The sequence below is a fragment of the Gossypium raimondii genome, chromosome 13 (genome assembly GCF_025698545.1).
Source record: "Gossypium raimondii isolate GPD5lz chromosome 13, ASM2569854v1, whole genome shotgun sequence".
Lineage (NCBI taxonomy): Eukaryota > Viridiplantae > Streptophyta > Magnoliopsida > Malvales > Malvaceae > Gossypium > Gossypium raimondii.
The window spans coordinates 56,605,426-56,620,447 of NC_068577.1; the positions used below are offsets into that span (position 1 = coordinate 56,605,426).

The following is a 15,022-nucleotide window of genomic DNA, read 5'->3' on the forward strand; positions in this document are numbered from 1 at the left end:
ATGACATATCTAAATCCTGAGTGGACGATATATTATGCATCTGTGACTCGTACACTTTGATGTAAGTAAAAACCTGAGTTCAAATAGATAGGAAACCGAAAGCTAGTGCGTTGCGTGTACGACTTCTACAGTATGCAACGTCATTCACAATAGTGGAATTCATTGTCTAAAATGTGAGTAAATGATATCATTTCATTGATATTACATGGTTGATAAAAAGTAAATGTGGCAACGGGTCATTCATCTTTGTGATGGATGACTTGATTACTATTTTATAGTAATTGAATTTTCATGAAGGAATATGTAATGATTACTATGAGATAAAATAGGATCATATTAGGAGAACATATATTATCCTAAAAAGATCAATGATATTCTATGAGAGTAACACACTTATGACAAGGTCATTGGACAAGCACTGAGTAGTTGCTTTTGTAATGTTATGTCGCTAGGGAGAGCTCAGTCTTAATATTATAGTGAAATGACTTCGTGACTAAATAGGTTTATAATTAATATGCGAGAAGTCTCAATTATAAACCATTAGAGCCCTAATTGCATATGTCCAATCGGTCCTTTTGCTAGCTCGTTGAAACCATAAATGAATTGCGTGTTTGAATCAAAATGAATGGAATAATTAGAAATTGAGAAATGGGAAACATTCAAGAATAATTATGGTTTCTCCGAAATGGAAAAATGGAATAATTTGGAAATGAATGTAAGTTTCTTAAAATGTAAATGAAAATAGAAACGAAAATGAGAAATGATACATTAGCAAATGTACATGGATTACTAAAAAATGATCAGAAGAATGAGTTTATGCTTTTGAGCTATTTTAAAGCCCAAAAATGAAAATAAATCATTCGGTCATAGTGAACATGTTGAATGGTGAAATATTAAACATATTCTTTCGAAAATTTTATTAGGGGTAAAATCGTTATAATTTTATCGGTGATAAAATTAAGATGAGAAAATTATTTAATATAAAATATTAAAGTTTATTTTGGAAAATAGAAAAATAGAATCGGGTTAGATCAAATTACAAAGTATTGGGTTGAAAAGTTCAGGACGTACTTGTAATTAAACTCATTGTGAGAGAGGCCCAAAAACTCCTCATAGATATGAGGGGGCGACAACCCTAGTAGGAATATTAAAGGATGTCGTCCATCCTAATCTTACTCTGAGTAGGAAGTTGGTTTTTCTATTTGAAATAAACCACTACAATTCAACAAGGGTTCTACCTTTTATTCCTATAAATAGATGATACTGATAGAGCTATTAACAAACAACTTTAAGAGATTGTTATTTTGCCAAAAAATAGAGAGAATTTATTCTTAACTATTAAATATATTTTTTTCAGAATAACAATTTTACCTGTTTCAATTAAAGAAGAGAGTATTTTCGTTTTCACCAAAAAAAATAAAACTTTTTCTAGTTTTATGTTTTTGATTTAATTAATTCGAGCCCACATCTGAAGTAGTTCGTGATACGAGAATAGTAGAGAAGATAGTTTGGTTAAAAGTCGGAAAACATTGAGGGCCCGCTTATCCGAAAACATAGGTACGATTTCGGTCTAGTGTTTATTGCTAAAAATATCACAAACCGGATTGATTTTCAAAATTTTAATTTTTCGCTGTGCAAGAAAATCGTTTTCAAACCGGATCTTTTTCAACATTGACTTGGGTCTAAGATAAATTCTTCTACTTGTTGATGGGTACTGATCATCGTTCAATTGTCGAATCATCACTTAGTGCTCGCTAACCAAACTTACAAAAAGAAAACCTTAACAACCGAGTGACTTAAGTAAATTTTTTTGAATAATTCAGTAATTTAAATATAAATATTAGAATAGTTAAGTAATAATTTTGTAACTTTTTGAAGTTGAGTAACCAAAACGTAAATTTACTAATGGTTTAATAAAGTTTACCTGTTTCATTATCTCATTACTTGTTCAGCTTTCATTCTTTTGCGGGATTCAATTGGAAAATTGAGAACCGAAAGATAAACCCAATAAATTATTGGGCCTGGTTCACCCGGTACTTGTTTGACCCGACTCGTAACCCATATCGAATGCTAGCTCCACCTTCACTTCATCAAAGGCTTTCTCGGCTTTTCTAGCCAAAAGGTTAAAAAAAACTCGTAATAATAATTATTAATCTCAAACCACCTGCATATTTTTAATTTCTATTCCACTTTTGTGCAAGGAATTACACCAAAAAAACTGTGTGTGTGTTTTTAAAAAAAAAATTATTTTTCTTGATTTTCTGACTCAACTTCTCTTCGATCGAGATCCATTGAAGTTTATTTTGATCAAAGTTGAGGAAATTGAAGCAAAATTTTATTGGAATTATTAGTGGAGAATAAAATTTGCACAGCGGAGCAAGAATGAATCGTGTTGAGCCAAATTCTCAAGTTTGAGGAACCAATCATGTGGTTTTCCTTTTGGAGATCCAGAGATCGATTCTCCTTAGACGAACTCAGGTTTTATTTTATTTTATTGTTTTTTTTTTGTCAATCGTTTGAATTATTCTCTCTCTCTTTTATTTTTTTTTTTGTAATTTTGGGGATTTTCTCTGTTCGTCTTCAACAATTTAAGTTCGTATTGTTGATAAATTTGAATTTGAGTTCGGTAATTTCTCGTCAGTGCTGCTGTGAAACTTTAACTGTAGAAATTGATTGTGAAGCTTCGGTTTTTCTCAGTAGTATAAACTTGTGTAAGTTCTGTAAATATAAAAAACTTGAATAAATTTTACTTCTCACTGGAACTATTGTGTTTCAAATTGCTTATGCTTTTTATATTAATTTTATAGAAAAAAAAAGCACGCGGTGAAGTTGACTATCTAACAGTGAATTAAATGTGAAATGTTACATGAATATTGAATAGTATGCGCAATGATTCCCCGTGTGGAAGTCAAATTTATTTATTTATTTATTTTAATTTCGTTTATATTGGTAAGATTCATATAGCTTTGATGATACTGAAATGTTGCCTTGGAATTCCTTGAACAAGCATGTAATATTTTTCTGGTTGAACCTTAGCTGTTGGACACCTTAAATCAATAGTTGTTAGAGCTTCGTAACTAATGAATATAATCATGTTTCCAAGACAAAAGTTGAAGAGCAGCTTAATTGCTCCGGAAATGTGGGTTGGACTTTTGTATCTTTGAATTTGAAATCGTGCTTTTAGATTAATTGCTGTGTTTCCTGGTGTGCAGATATTTAACGAACCAGTTGCAGAAAGTTCAAATTGTTAATGATGTTAATAAGGTAATAGAATCATACTTCATACTATTGTTATTACTGCAGTTGTCATTTGCCTTGTATCATCTGCCATCATATTTTTATCCGTTATGAAGGATTTCGTTATTGAGGCATTGAGATCTATTGCGGAGTTGTTGACATATGGTGATCAACATGATTCTTCCTTTTTCGAGTAAGGTTTCTTCACGCTTACTACCTATATGATTCATGTTTCTGGTTTCAGCACTTTTATGTCGTACATTCTCCCTGCAGGTTTTTCATGGAGAAGCAAGTCATGGGAGAGTTCATACGTATACTGAAAATTAGCAAAACTGTGACAGTTTCTCTTCAGTTACTTCAAACAATAAGCATTTTGATTCAGAACCTAAGAAGAGAACATGCCATATGTAAGTTGGTTGTTGAAGAAAAAAACCAAAATTTGCAGTTCCTTGGTCTTTTTAGTTGATTCTAACACTGTTGGACGATTTTATTGATCTTCCTTGTGAAATTTTTGCAGACTATATGTTCAGTAATGAACATGTTAACTACCTAATAACTTATTCATTTGACTTCCGCAATGAAGAGCTACTTTCTTACTATATATCATTCTTAAGGTTTGTTTTCTTTTCTTTTAGCAGTCCTTATCACTATAGGTGACTTCTATATGTTATTTTTTGTTAATTTCTTAACCAATTTAAGTCTTGAAAGCATTTTTTTAACATTGGTATTTCAACTGTCATTCTGGGCTTTTCTAGAGCAATAAGTGGAAAGTTAAACAAGAACACAATTTCTCTGCTTTTAAAGACTCAAGGTGTAAGTGTTCCTCTCTTTTATGTATGGAATTTGTTTCCCTGTAAAAATTATTTCTTTATTACTCATTTTTTAGCCCTCGCTAAAAACTGCCGCCTGTTGAATGACTTCTTCTATTTGTCATTTTTTTTCTAGGAAGAAGTTGTTTCCTTCCCGTTGTATGTTGAGGCAATACGGTTTGCTTTTCATGAAGAAAGCATGGTTCGCACAGCAGTGCGTGCTATAACACTGAATGTTTATCATGGTTGGTTTCCATTTTTCTATTTTTGTTCATTGCCCTTTCATTTCCTTTTTATACCATTCTAAATACATTTCTGTTGGTACAAATAAATTTATATTCTGATGCATCTTTTTTGGTTCAGTCGGAGATGAATTTGTCAATAAGTTCATTGCCAGTGCCCCTCATTCTGATTATTTTTCAAACTTGGTCTCATTTTTCCGGGATCAGTGCATCAATTTAAGCAAGTTGTTTTCTGAACGTCCAAAGTAAGTGTCTGAGTAACAATCTTATTGTGAAACAACAGAATCCTTTTTATTTCCTAACATGATAGGTTTTATGGCTAAGACAGAAACCCATGCTCGGAGTCTGTTTCTGCGATGCTTGCTAAAGTGGATGAAATTGAGGACAATCTCTACTATTTTAGTGATGTTATCTCTGCTGGGATTCCTGTTGTTGGGAGTTTAATAACAGACAACATTTTGCAGCTTTTGATACTTCCATTGCTGTTTCCGGCTCTTCAAATAGATGCTGACAGTGTATGATCTTCATTCTGGATTCTGTAATGAAAAAAGAGGAAAAGGGAAAGAAAAAAAGGACCAAAAACTGGTTGTTGGGCTGGTTATGATTTGAAAGTTGACCCTTGACTTATACTTACGCTGCCTGTTTAATTTTTGTTCCCCTCTTAATGTAGAACTTGAAGATTGGTGCAGTCACTTCTTTGTACCTACTCTGTTGCATCTTGCGCATCGTTAAAATCAAGGATCTGGCAAACACCATTGCTGCAGCTCTTTTATATCCACTAGAGACTTTTGCTGCAAATTCTGAAGTTAAAATCAATGGCTATGTTTCTGGAAATAATTGCGCAAATGAAAGTGAAGAACCATTAGTTGATAGTGTTACTCTGGTGAATGCTGGACAATTATGTGTTGATATACCAAACAAGGCTACGTCTTCACAGGTTCATCCTGGAGGCATTATTGCAGAGAGGGATTTTTCCTGTTCACATTTGTCTTTGAGGTAAAATATGTGTTTATTAATTACAGCCAATTGCTCATGCATATGGGCTTTACATTTCCTGCTCTGTTTTTTTTATTATTTTAAACTTTTATTAACAATATATACACAGTAGATAATTCCAATCCTAAGGTCAAAATTTTTATTAGCTCTTGTTGTAGTTCTTTTACGTAAATCTTTTATCATTTCTGGAGATATATATGCGTATATATATTGATAAAGTATAGAATATGTTTGCCTTTTGAACTTGGTCTTTAATTTTACATCCTGATATAATGATCAGGTAATATAATTTTGGTTAGTGGCTTCTGTACTAGCATCATGACTTTGAGTTTGTTATACTTCTGCCTTTACAGGGTTGGAACAATGGTTCTTTTATCTTGAAATTTTAGTCTAAGTTATTTTCTGTGATACTTCAGCTTAATTGTACGTAATTATTATGATATAAACTTTTATGCTTTTTGGTTTTTGTTCAATTTCATAGTTCACTCTGCTTGAACTCTAATTTCCATTTATGGGTGAAGATTTTTATCAAATAAAAGGAAGTAGCATAAATTTCAAAGAATAAGAATCTTAAATTGAAGTAACTATGCAGCTTAGGTTGGTACACTGCTCCAATAGTTGATGAGCCTGTTAAGTGTTGTTCTGAAACTTTCACCTTGAAAGATGAAGGAGAGAAGCCGTTGTATCTAGATTTAAATAAGTTGCTGAGGTTCTAAGCATATTTTGGCCTGATAGCTCAGATACTTTTAGGTATTACACTTAAATCATAAACCCTAACAAAAACAAAAATGATCTTATGGGAATTTATAACTATTTAAAATACATATTTGAATTAAAGTTCGAAGGTGAAGCGCTATATAGTTTCTTAAGTTTTAACACAGAGAAGATCTGTAACCCTATACCTGTCAGACCTAGAATAACAGAAAATGGGGGGAAAACATAATGATTTCCTTTTTTGTGTTGTGCCGTGAATTCTAAGATTTGTTAGATGTTAAGATACACAAGTGGTTGCAGCTTAAAAACGTGATAGCATAGCCAAATCAGCTGTACAATTAAGTTTTGTATTCAGTTAAATATGAAAATATATGTTCCTTTGGTGAATGGCAGCGATTACTCTTAATGTAGATGACTGATGGCGACTATCAGTAGGTTGTTCTTCATGCATAACTGTTTGTGTTGTACATGGTCTAATTGTGAACTTGCATACATGCTGTGTCTTAGGGAGACTTTGCTTTCCTATGTCACTGATGGAGATGATGCACGAGCCCTGGGTTCTTTGAGTGTGTTGGCTACATTGTTGCAAACCAAGGGTAATAATGATGAAGTTTGTGTCACTTAGCTGTTTTCTATTGCTATTTTCTTAATGAATATTTACATTGTAGAATTGGATGAATCAATGCTAGATGGTCTTGGTATTCTTCCTCAGCGCAAACAGCACAAAAAACTCTTGCTGGTAAGTTTTAATGTCAGTCATTGTCTTCAGTGGGAATAGTGGGTTCTTAGCATCTGATTTCTAAAATATTTGCTTAGTTTCCTTGGGTTTTTTCTTGAAAACTCATCAGTGACTTATAGTTCAATACTCCTCAAGGATGGTCAGATGGTCCATAATCATAAGCTCTATTTCAGTGCTCCCTAGTGAGTCTAGTAATGTCTCGTATGCATGGACAGCTTAACCAGGTGCAAGTATTTTTGAAAAAAAAAATTCGTGAAGATTAATTTAATACCTATGAATGGATGCTTAAGAGTAAAATAAAAACTTGGAGACATATTTGTTTGTCATTCTGTACCTTATTTCTTTTTTAGGAAATTCTTCTACCTTTATCTAAGTGATTGAATCGTAGAACCTTTTGTCTTAAATTTGGGCAGCAAGCTTTGGTAGGTGAGGGCTCAGGTGAAGAGCATCTTTTTTCTTTTGAAAGTGGCTCCGCAAGAGATAGTATTAGTTCTGAGCTTGATGGATATTTAAAAAAGTTGAAGGTATTGTTCTCTCTCTTTATCTTCCTATATTCCCCCTAAAAGAAAGTGAAAAGGAGTGCTGAAAAAAAGTAGATAAAGTGAACTATTTTCTTTCTCTGTGTTCTGTTAATTCATTTATCACTTCATGCAAAAAACAAATTATAATGGTTTTTGAAAATTTCTAAAATTTTTTATTCTTGCAGATTTTTAAATCATTTTTAAACTTCTTTTTTTTTTCTCTTTTTCTCCATATGTAATGAATGTGTGAAGAGGGTGACATGGATTTTGTTGTCACATGTTAGCAATTCATTGAGTGAAAAATGACATGTCACACTTCTGTTAGGTGTTAGAGTAACGAGTTTGTCAGTCTCAAACTATAGACATGAAATTGAGAAAATTTTTCTGAGTATCACACAACAGGATGGGGTATAGTTAGGGGCTACATCGAATATTCCCCCCCCCCCCCTTTTTGATTTGCACAAATTTTTTCTTTTTAGTTGGAAAATGTGGTTATTTGTTTTAACTTCACTTCTAGCTTCTTAACATTTGATTTTTTAGCTTTACTTCGTGGCTATGGTTCTTTAGCTTTACTTCCAGCTTCTTAACATTTGATTTTTCAAAGATAGCTTCAAATATTTCTTGACTCATGAGATATAGGTTCTACTTACTGTTTTTAGAGTGTTTTGTGTTTGAAAGCATTGGCAAAGCCATCCAAACTTCCTAAACTCTCTAAATTAAAGTACAAAATCCTTAAATTGAGTCTATGCCCAATCATTGTGGTAATTGTGGTATTAGGAATAAAATAATTGCCATTCTCAGCAAAATTGAAATAATAGCATCTTTGACTCAGATTCATTTACCTATTGTGGAGATGGGTTTTTCATAATGTTAATATTCCATTGAATTAATGCAATGATGAAATATGAGGAAAATAGCTTGATAACAAATTGATGATAAAGAAAATGGCCGCTTGATGATGTAATTAATTGTAACATCTTGACTGGCTTTAATGAAAGTTTGATTAATGTGTAGAAATGTGTAATCGTGATGGTGCATTTTCAGTAGAATGAGAAAGTGAGCGAGTGTTTGTGGGTGACTTAAGTTAAATTACAAAAATGCTATACTTAGGCAATTAAAGAGGCAAACTCTTAGAAATTAATTACAGAAATGCTATACTTAGGCAATTAAAGAGGTGAACTCTTAGAAATTAGTGACTTTATTCAAGTGAGTGCTTCCCCCTCCCCCCCCTCCCCCCCCTTTACCCTTGCAGTCTAGAAGGGTCCTAGGGTCTGGAGTGCATCTTGCACCTTTTAATAACAGTTAACAGACCAAACTTAGGGCTAGATTGTTGGATGAATCAAGATCTAACATTACCGTGGATCATTGTAATAGGTTCAGTGCTTGCTGAATACTGATGTTGACAAAAAGGTAAAAATATATGAGAAAGAAAATGAAAGCAAAGACAGTCATGAAGTATGTAGTTTTTATCTCATGGAGCATTTAGTGCTGTATTTTATGAAAATCTTGTCCATTCACACACCTTTATTTATTTATTTTTTTTAATTTTTGAATAATCTCATTATAGGTTTTGATCATATTTGCTCTTTTTGACACAATGCCTAGAACACCTATAGCCCCTCCCTAACCCATAAATAAGAGAATAATGCACTTCAGCGCACTCGAACCCACGTCCTCCTGCATTGGCAACAATGCCCATGCCAATCGAGCTAAGAATCAATCAGCTTCACACCTTTTTCTTGAATGTCTATCCTTAAGTTTTGGTTTTGATTATTTTACGACTTAAAAATCAGAATAGGGTGTCAACTCTTTTCTTTGCTATTTAAAAGTTACCTTGTAGTTCTCTTTTATTTGCCAAGTTGTCTCCAATTTCAGATCTTTTCATCCCTTATTTCTTCGTAGATTTACTTTATTTTCTAACCTTTAATGTCTGTAACTAATTGACATCTGTAATTGCATTAAATTTGTGATGTTTCTCATTGAACTGATAGCTGTAACCACAATTTTCATAATGATTGATAACTATAATACTCTACCTGTCATCACGTAAGTTCTGGCATTTGAGTTTAGGTAAAAGGCTATCTAGTTTGAAATCTTTTTGGCTTTAAGCTTTAAGAGATGGACTTGGTTCATTCATTGCTGCTTCTTGCTCTATATTTTAGGGGGAAAGAACTTATGTTTCTAACCAATGGTATGAATTTTGTGTAATTTCCTCTTCCTTCATTGGTTAATAGGAACAATATGGAGTGTCTATTGGGGGAGCAGCAGCAAGCCCTCGTATACGTAGAAACCAGGTATTTTCATTCCACTGAATTAGGGGCTATGAGTTGTTCACCCTGTATTTCTTTATACACTTTATCCCAGATTTTGGTCAATTCTATCATTACTTGAAGAAAAAGGAATATTCTGCTAGTTTTTATTATGTGAAAAAATAAAATTATAATTAATTTCCAAATGTTAATTAAGGATAATATCAATGATTAAATAGAAGTGGAAGTGATCTGTTTTTTTTAATAAAAGAAATGCTAAAACGCTACTAAGTGTTTTCAGAAATATATATTTTATATTTGTAAAGAAATTTATAGATTGACATATGTTAACATTAAAATGCATAAACTATTTGTCGAAAATATATAAAAAGATTTGTTTTCCTCTTTTGATGTCACTTTTTTTTGTTTGTTTAATTTCATTCAACCATCAATTTGTTGATATATATATATATTAAAGAAATGCTTAACATCAACGGTCAAATGAGATTGCATCAAAACTTAGGATAGAGTGGTAACATTGTACCAAGAAAATGTCAAATGATAAATGGATCCCTTAATTTAGTGGTCACTAATTTAAGCATGATCCTGTCTACCAATGAGAGTTACCTAATTAATGTATCCTTTATAGCATTGTCTCGACTACACTCTACATAATTTTCTAAAAAGGTTTCTTTTAGTATTTTGATTCCAAAGAATCCAATTTGAGATTCAAAACATCTGGACCATTAAGCAACCAATTTATTCATTAAAGTGTTGTTTCAACAACACTTCATTAATCCATCATTGTAATTGCCTAAACTTACACTGGTGGTTAATAGTTTACAAATATATAGTAAAGTTAACTAAGAAATGTACCAATTGTAGCATTAACTCATCCACACTTGTATTAATAATGAAAATTTCTTGAAGTTTTTTTAAAAAATTTCAAACAATCACAATATTCTCAACATCTAATTGATAATGTACAAATGAAGATTGCATTAATCCATCCTGATAATTGCATAAACATATATGGCTACTAACTAACAACAAAAAATTATGATTCAATTGGATGAAAAGTAATGTGAACAAAATTACATATTATGTATAGAGTATTCAAAAAGCAAAGATATAATTATATGTAGAAACATTTTCATAATTCAAGTCCATCCCCACCTTGACCATCCATATTTTTACTTTAATAATAATTTTTTTGGGAAAAGTAGTAATAAATGGAATAAAAGTCTAAATAGGAATTTATCTTCAGTGATATGAAAATCATATTTGAAGTTTAATTTTTATTGTAGGTCCTTGATGCATTGGTCAAACTTCTTTGTCGATCAGATATATCTACAGAAATTTTATGGGATGGTGGTTGGCTTTTGCGACAATTGCTTCCTTATAGTGAGGCGGAGTTCAAAAGCCATCATCTTAAATTGTTGAAAGTGAGTAATATCTCTCCGAATATACAAGATATAGTAGGAATCATATTGCAGCCTCAAATTTAAGGAATGTTATTCTGATGGTTTTGTTTATATCAAACTTTTATGATATGACATTACTAGTGTATGATAAATTGGAACTTGGAAAAATTATGTTTCGTTTCATTTATAAACTGCATATGTTCACATATATGTATATATACATGTATATACAAATCATATAGACCTACACTTAAGAAAAATTACCAACACTTTAGCATCCTCCTCAACCATCTTCAATGTACTCACTTGACTTATTTACTACATTGTAAGATTTCTTTTCAGTATGTGCTACTAATGAACATTCTTATCATGTGCAGGACTCATATAGGAACTGCAGAAGTGCTCTTGTACAGGAGACTAAAGGGATTTGGGTCGATCTACTTATAACGGTGCTTTGTGATCAGTGGAAAAAATGCAAAAGAGGTAGTCTTCTAAGAAGTTAATGCTGTAAATAGTGATTTGGTGGTTAAGTTTTTTACTAAAGTACTTTATTGTAGCTATTGAGGCTTCATCCCCTCGAAAGGAGCCCAAGTGCATTCTTTTGCCATTTCAGAAATTGAATTGTGAAGGTAGGATTAACTGTTCTCCGAAAATTGGATGGTTTTGAATAATTTTTCTGAACTTTGTTTCTTTTATTTTTCCTTGAATGTGGAATATTCTTTGTTGTATGTACAGATATTCCTGCTGAGTCATCCTTCACTGCTGGTGAGAGGATGAGTGAATTGGTAAAGGTTTGTATATTCGCTTTCTCTATAGATAAAACTGTAAATACTACGGCATATATGATCTTTAGTGTTACTACTATAGAAATGTCATTTTCTTTTGCTTTCCCGAGCTGATATAAAAATACATGCATATGAATAATAAACAAGGGAAGAGAACGGGACCTTTGCATTAATATTTTAATCACAATACTAGTAGTTTAGCCTTTTTATTCCTTCAGCATTGCTTTATAGCATTAGGTTGCAAATATTTCTAACCTTTCTATATTAGGTATTTGTGCTGCTTCATCAACTTCAAATTTTCTCCCTCGGTAGGACTTTGCCTGAACAGCCTCCTATCCAGCCACAAATTGATATCCCAGAAATATCCCGTGCCAGGGCAGCTGGTCTGGATGTTTCAGGTCCAAAGCCAGGCACTGAAGTAAAATTTGGTCTGTTCTGTCTCTTGTACTGCTGGCTCTATCAGTAATTATGTGTGTTTGTGATGCACTGTGTTTATTCTTTACAGAAAATTGGTCACTTGTTAGCAATTGAGATTTCTCATACCCTAATTCTGGTCACTGCCATTGCAGTTCATGCGCTGCCTTGTCGAATTGCATTTGAAAGGGGCAAAGAACGTCATTTCCACTTTCTAGCAGTTTCTGTGGGCACATTAGGATGGGTTCTTCTTGCTGAAGAGTTACCATTGAAGCAGAATTATGGAATAGTTCGTGTTGCTGCACCATTGGCTGGTACAAATGTAAGCTCAGCTATATATTCTGTTGCTTATTTCATACTAAATGCCGCAGAACTTGTATGCACTTGATTAAATGTTTATGCATGTGCTAGTGAGAGTGGGAACTGGGAAGGACTTGAGGTTGTTCTTGGTACATTTTATAGTTCATGTCTAGAGCTGGCAAAACCTAGCACAGAATACCTGCCCAACCAAAACAAATCAAACTTGACCCAGACCCGAATCAACCTGTACCATAAATTCGAGCGCCAACCTAAATTTGAAACTAGCTTGAAACTTAGTTTGAGTCTTAATACATAAAAAATGAACTCGATCCGAATTTAGCTAAGAAAGGCATCAACCAAACTCAAGTGGTGTGAAACCCAAAGGCCAAAGTAATCCAACTTTTGGTTGTTTAGGATTTGAATATTGAGGTAGAATACCATGTCATTCATACATTTTGCCTTCAAAATCTTCCAGCCCAGAATAGATGATAAGCATGCAAGATGGCTACACTTACGTATCCGTCCATCAACATTACCCTTCTTGGATGCTCCTAAATCCGGCACACCCGGTGAAACAAGGATAAAATCTCTAGTCGACGGGAGATGGACCTTAGCTTTCAGAGACGATGAATCTTGCAAAACCGCTTTATCTATGATCCTGGAGGAGATCAATCTACAAAACATGGAAGTGGAGAGAAGACTAAAACCAGTTCTTGACCTTGAACTGTAAGATTCTCCAACTCTTTTATTTTCCAAATACCTTCTTTGAGTACACTTTGCTCAAAAGTTGAAAATACCCATTGTTACCATCCTGCTTTGAGGTTCATGTTTTTTTTAGGTGAGAGAGTTTATTTCCTTTTACAATTACATCCTTTTGTATATGGTGTAGATTAGGTCCCCCAGTCCCTAGATTTAGTGCCATTCTTGGTTTAACTAGCTATAGCTAAGCTATATCCTATATCCCTTATTTGATATATATATATATATTAGTTTTGCCTTCTTTTTATTTGGCATCCTCTTTTTAAATAATTTTTTATGGTTCATTCTTAAGCTTGGGCATTTTCCTACCCTACTCCCTGCCTCCTAATTTTGTAAGTTATGTAACATCCATGTACATTTTGCTACTTCATAGATGTAAAAGCCATTGTGCATTTCTTTTGATTGTTTTTAAGTTTCAGTCATTTCGGATTTGAATTTTATCAGATTTGGATATTGCATATTTGATCATGTTATGTGTAATCACTTATACATAATTTTAAACTTTAAATTTAAAATAAATTATCTATACTATACTACTATATATAAAAAGGAAGGCGTAAGGTTAGAGTAAATATTTTGTTCTATTGAAAATGTTTTTCTTTTTACATTAATAGTAATGGTTAAATTTCAATTTTGGTTATGCTATTTTTAGATTATATAAAATGGTTAAATTTTAATTTGGGTAATATACTCAATTTTGAGATTTAATTTCTATATTTTAATTTTTGACATAATTTTTACTTCAATGTTTAAAATGCCATTGGTTAGAGTAAATATTTTGTTCTATTTAAAATGCTGATGTAAATTTGAAGAATTGTTAAATTTTTTGTTAAATTCAAATTTATTACAATATCATTTTTTTATCACATGATTGATGAGTGATTGCTTTTTAAATTTTAGAATGTTAGATCGATAAATTTAATATAAAAATTTTAACATTGTTAATTACTAGACTTAAATTAAAAAAAAATAGAAGGGTTAAAGTTTTAATAATAAAAATATGAAGACTAAATGTAAATTTATAAAAAATATGGAAACTGAGAAGATATCGTAACCTTCAAAATAGTAAAAATAATTAACCAAGCATGAATCATGGTCGGAATTATGATGATGATTATTCTTAGGTTAATATATAGGGATGTCAACATTTTATTAGCATACAAAATGGTTTTTATGTAAAACAACGTTAATTAATAATTGAAATTTGATAAAAAAAATGGGTTTTAATACTTGGTAGCGTCCATGGATGACTGAAATCTCTTCAGTTTGTCTATGATGTTCCGGTTTCTCATTTTTAAAACCTGTTTTTATTTAGTATTTAATTTTTTTATATTTTAAGAAAAATTAAAGTTACACAAGTTAATTTTAATACTATAGAAATTACTCGATACTTACAAATAAAATAGAGGATAATTATAAAATTGAGAAATGAGTTTGGTTAAAACGAGCTTATTTTTTAAGGTTACGATTATAGTTGCAATGGGGATCACACTATAATCAGCATCAATCACTTTAATGCACAAACAAATTTATAATTTTAAATACATTCTTATAACTATAATCAATTGATAGGATTTACACATGGTAAGATTATAAAATAAAAATAAAAAGCCATGCATAATTTATATAATGTGGGATTTGAGGTAGACCTGATCAAGTGGCTCTGTCCGAAATTTGGCCTGAAAAGTGGGAGGATTTGGGCAAAAATATAGGTCCGAAAAATGAGTTTGAGCAAAAAAAGAGCTCATTTTTTAAATGGACCAAGCCTTGGGTAAGTTTTTTTGGTCTGAGCTCGGTTTGACTCGAATTTGCAAAAAAAAAAATGTTGATGTT

At 32.1% G+C, this 15,022-nt stretch overlaps 1 protein-coding gene across 2 annotated transcripts; it reads left to right on the top strand.

Moving 5' to 3' along the window:
• The first annotated feature begins 2,123 nt into the window (after positions 1-2,123).
• Positions 2,124-13,601, top strand: LOC105783430 (protein TRANSPARENT TESTA 9). 2 transcript variants are annotated; one of them, XM_012608878.2, is made up of 21 exons: positions 2,126-2,478; positions 3,213-3,264; positions 3,354-3,430; positions 3,511-3,644; positions 3,755-3,851; positions 3,993-4,050; positions 4,183-4,291; positions 4,410-4,533; positions 4,617-4,803; positions 4,959-5,284; positions 6,506-6,594; positions 6,667-6,737; positions 7,151-7,261; positions 9,493-9,552; positions 10,815-10,952; positions 11,309-11,414; positions 11,489-11,560; positions 11,667-11,722; positions 11,985-12,144; positions 12,286-12,452; positions 12,906-13,601. In XM_012608878.2, exons 1-21 carry the CDS (start codon positions 2,426-2,428, stop codon positions 13,158-13,160), a joined length of 2,502 nt encoding a protein of 833 aa, XP_012464332.1. In that variant the 5' UTR covers positions 2,126-2,425; the 3' UTR covers positions 13,161-13,601. The 2 variants fall into 2 exon arrangements, with proteins under 2 accessions (XP_052482642.1, XP_012464332.1); XM_052626682.1 differs by lacking the exon at positions 10,815-10,952 and having other exon boundaries at positions 2,124-2,478.
• Positions 13,602-15,022: the final 1,421 nt, after the last annotated feature.

Excerpts from the sequence above, each read along its gene's own strand:
- LOC105783430 (XM_012608878.2), top strand. The coding sequence starts at position 2,426 with ATGTGGTTTTCCTTTTGGAGATCCAGAGATCGATTCTCCTTAGACGAA. Across the intron at positions 4,804-4,958 it reads TTCAAATAGATGCTGACAGT|AACTTGAAGATTGGTGCAGT; the intron begins GTATGATCTTCA and ends CTCTTAATGTAG. Across the intron at positions 6,738-7,150 it reads AGCACAAAAAACTCTTGCTG|CAAGCTTTGGTAGGTGAGGG; the intron begins GTAAGTTTTAAT and ends AAATTTGGGCAG.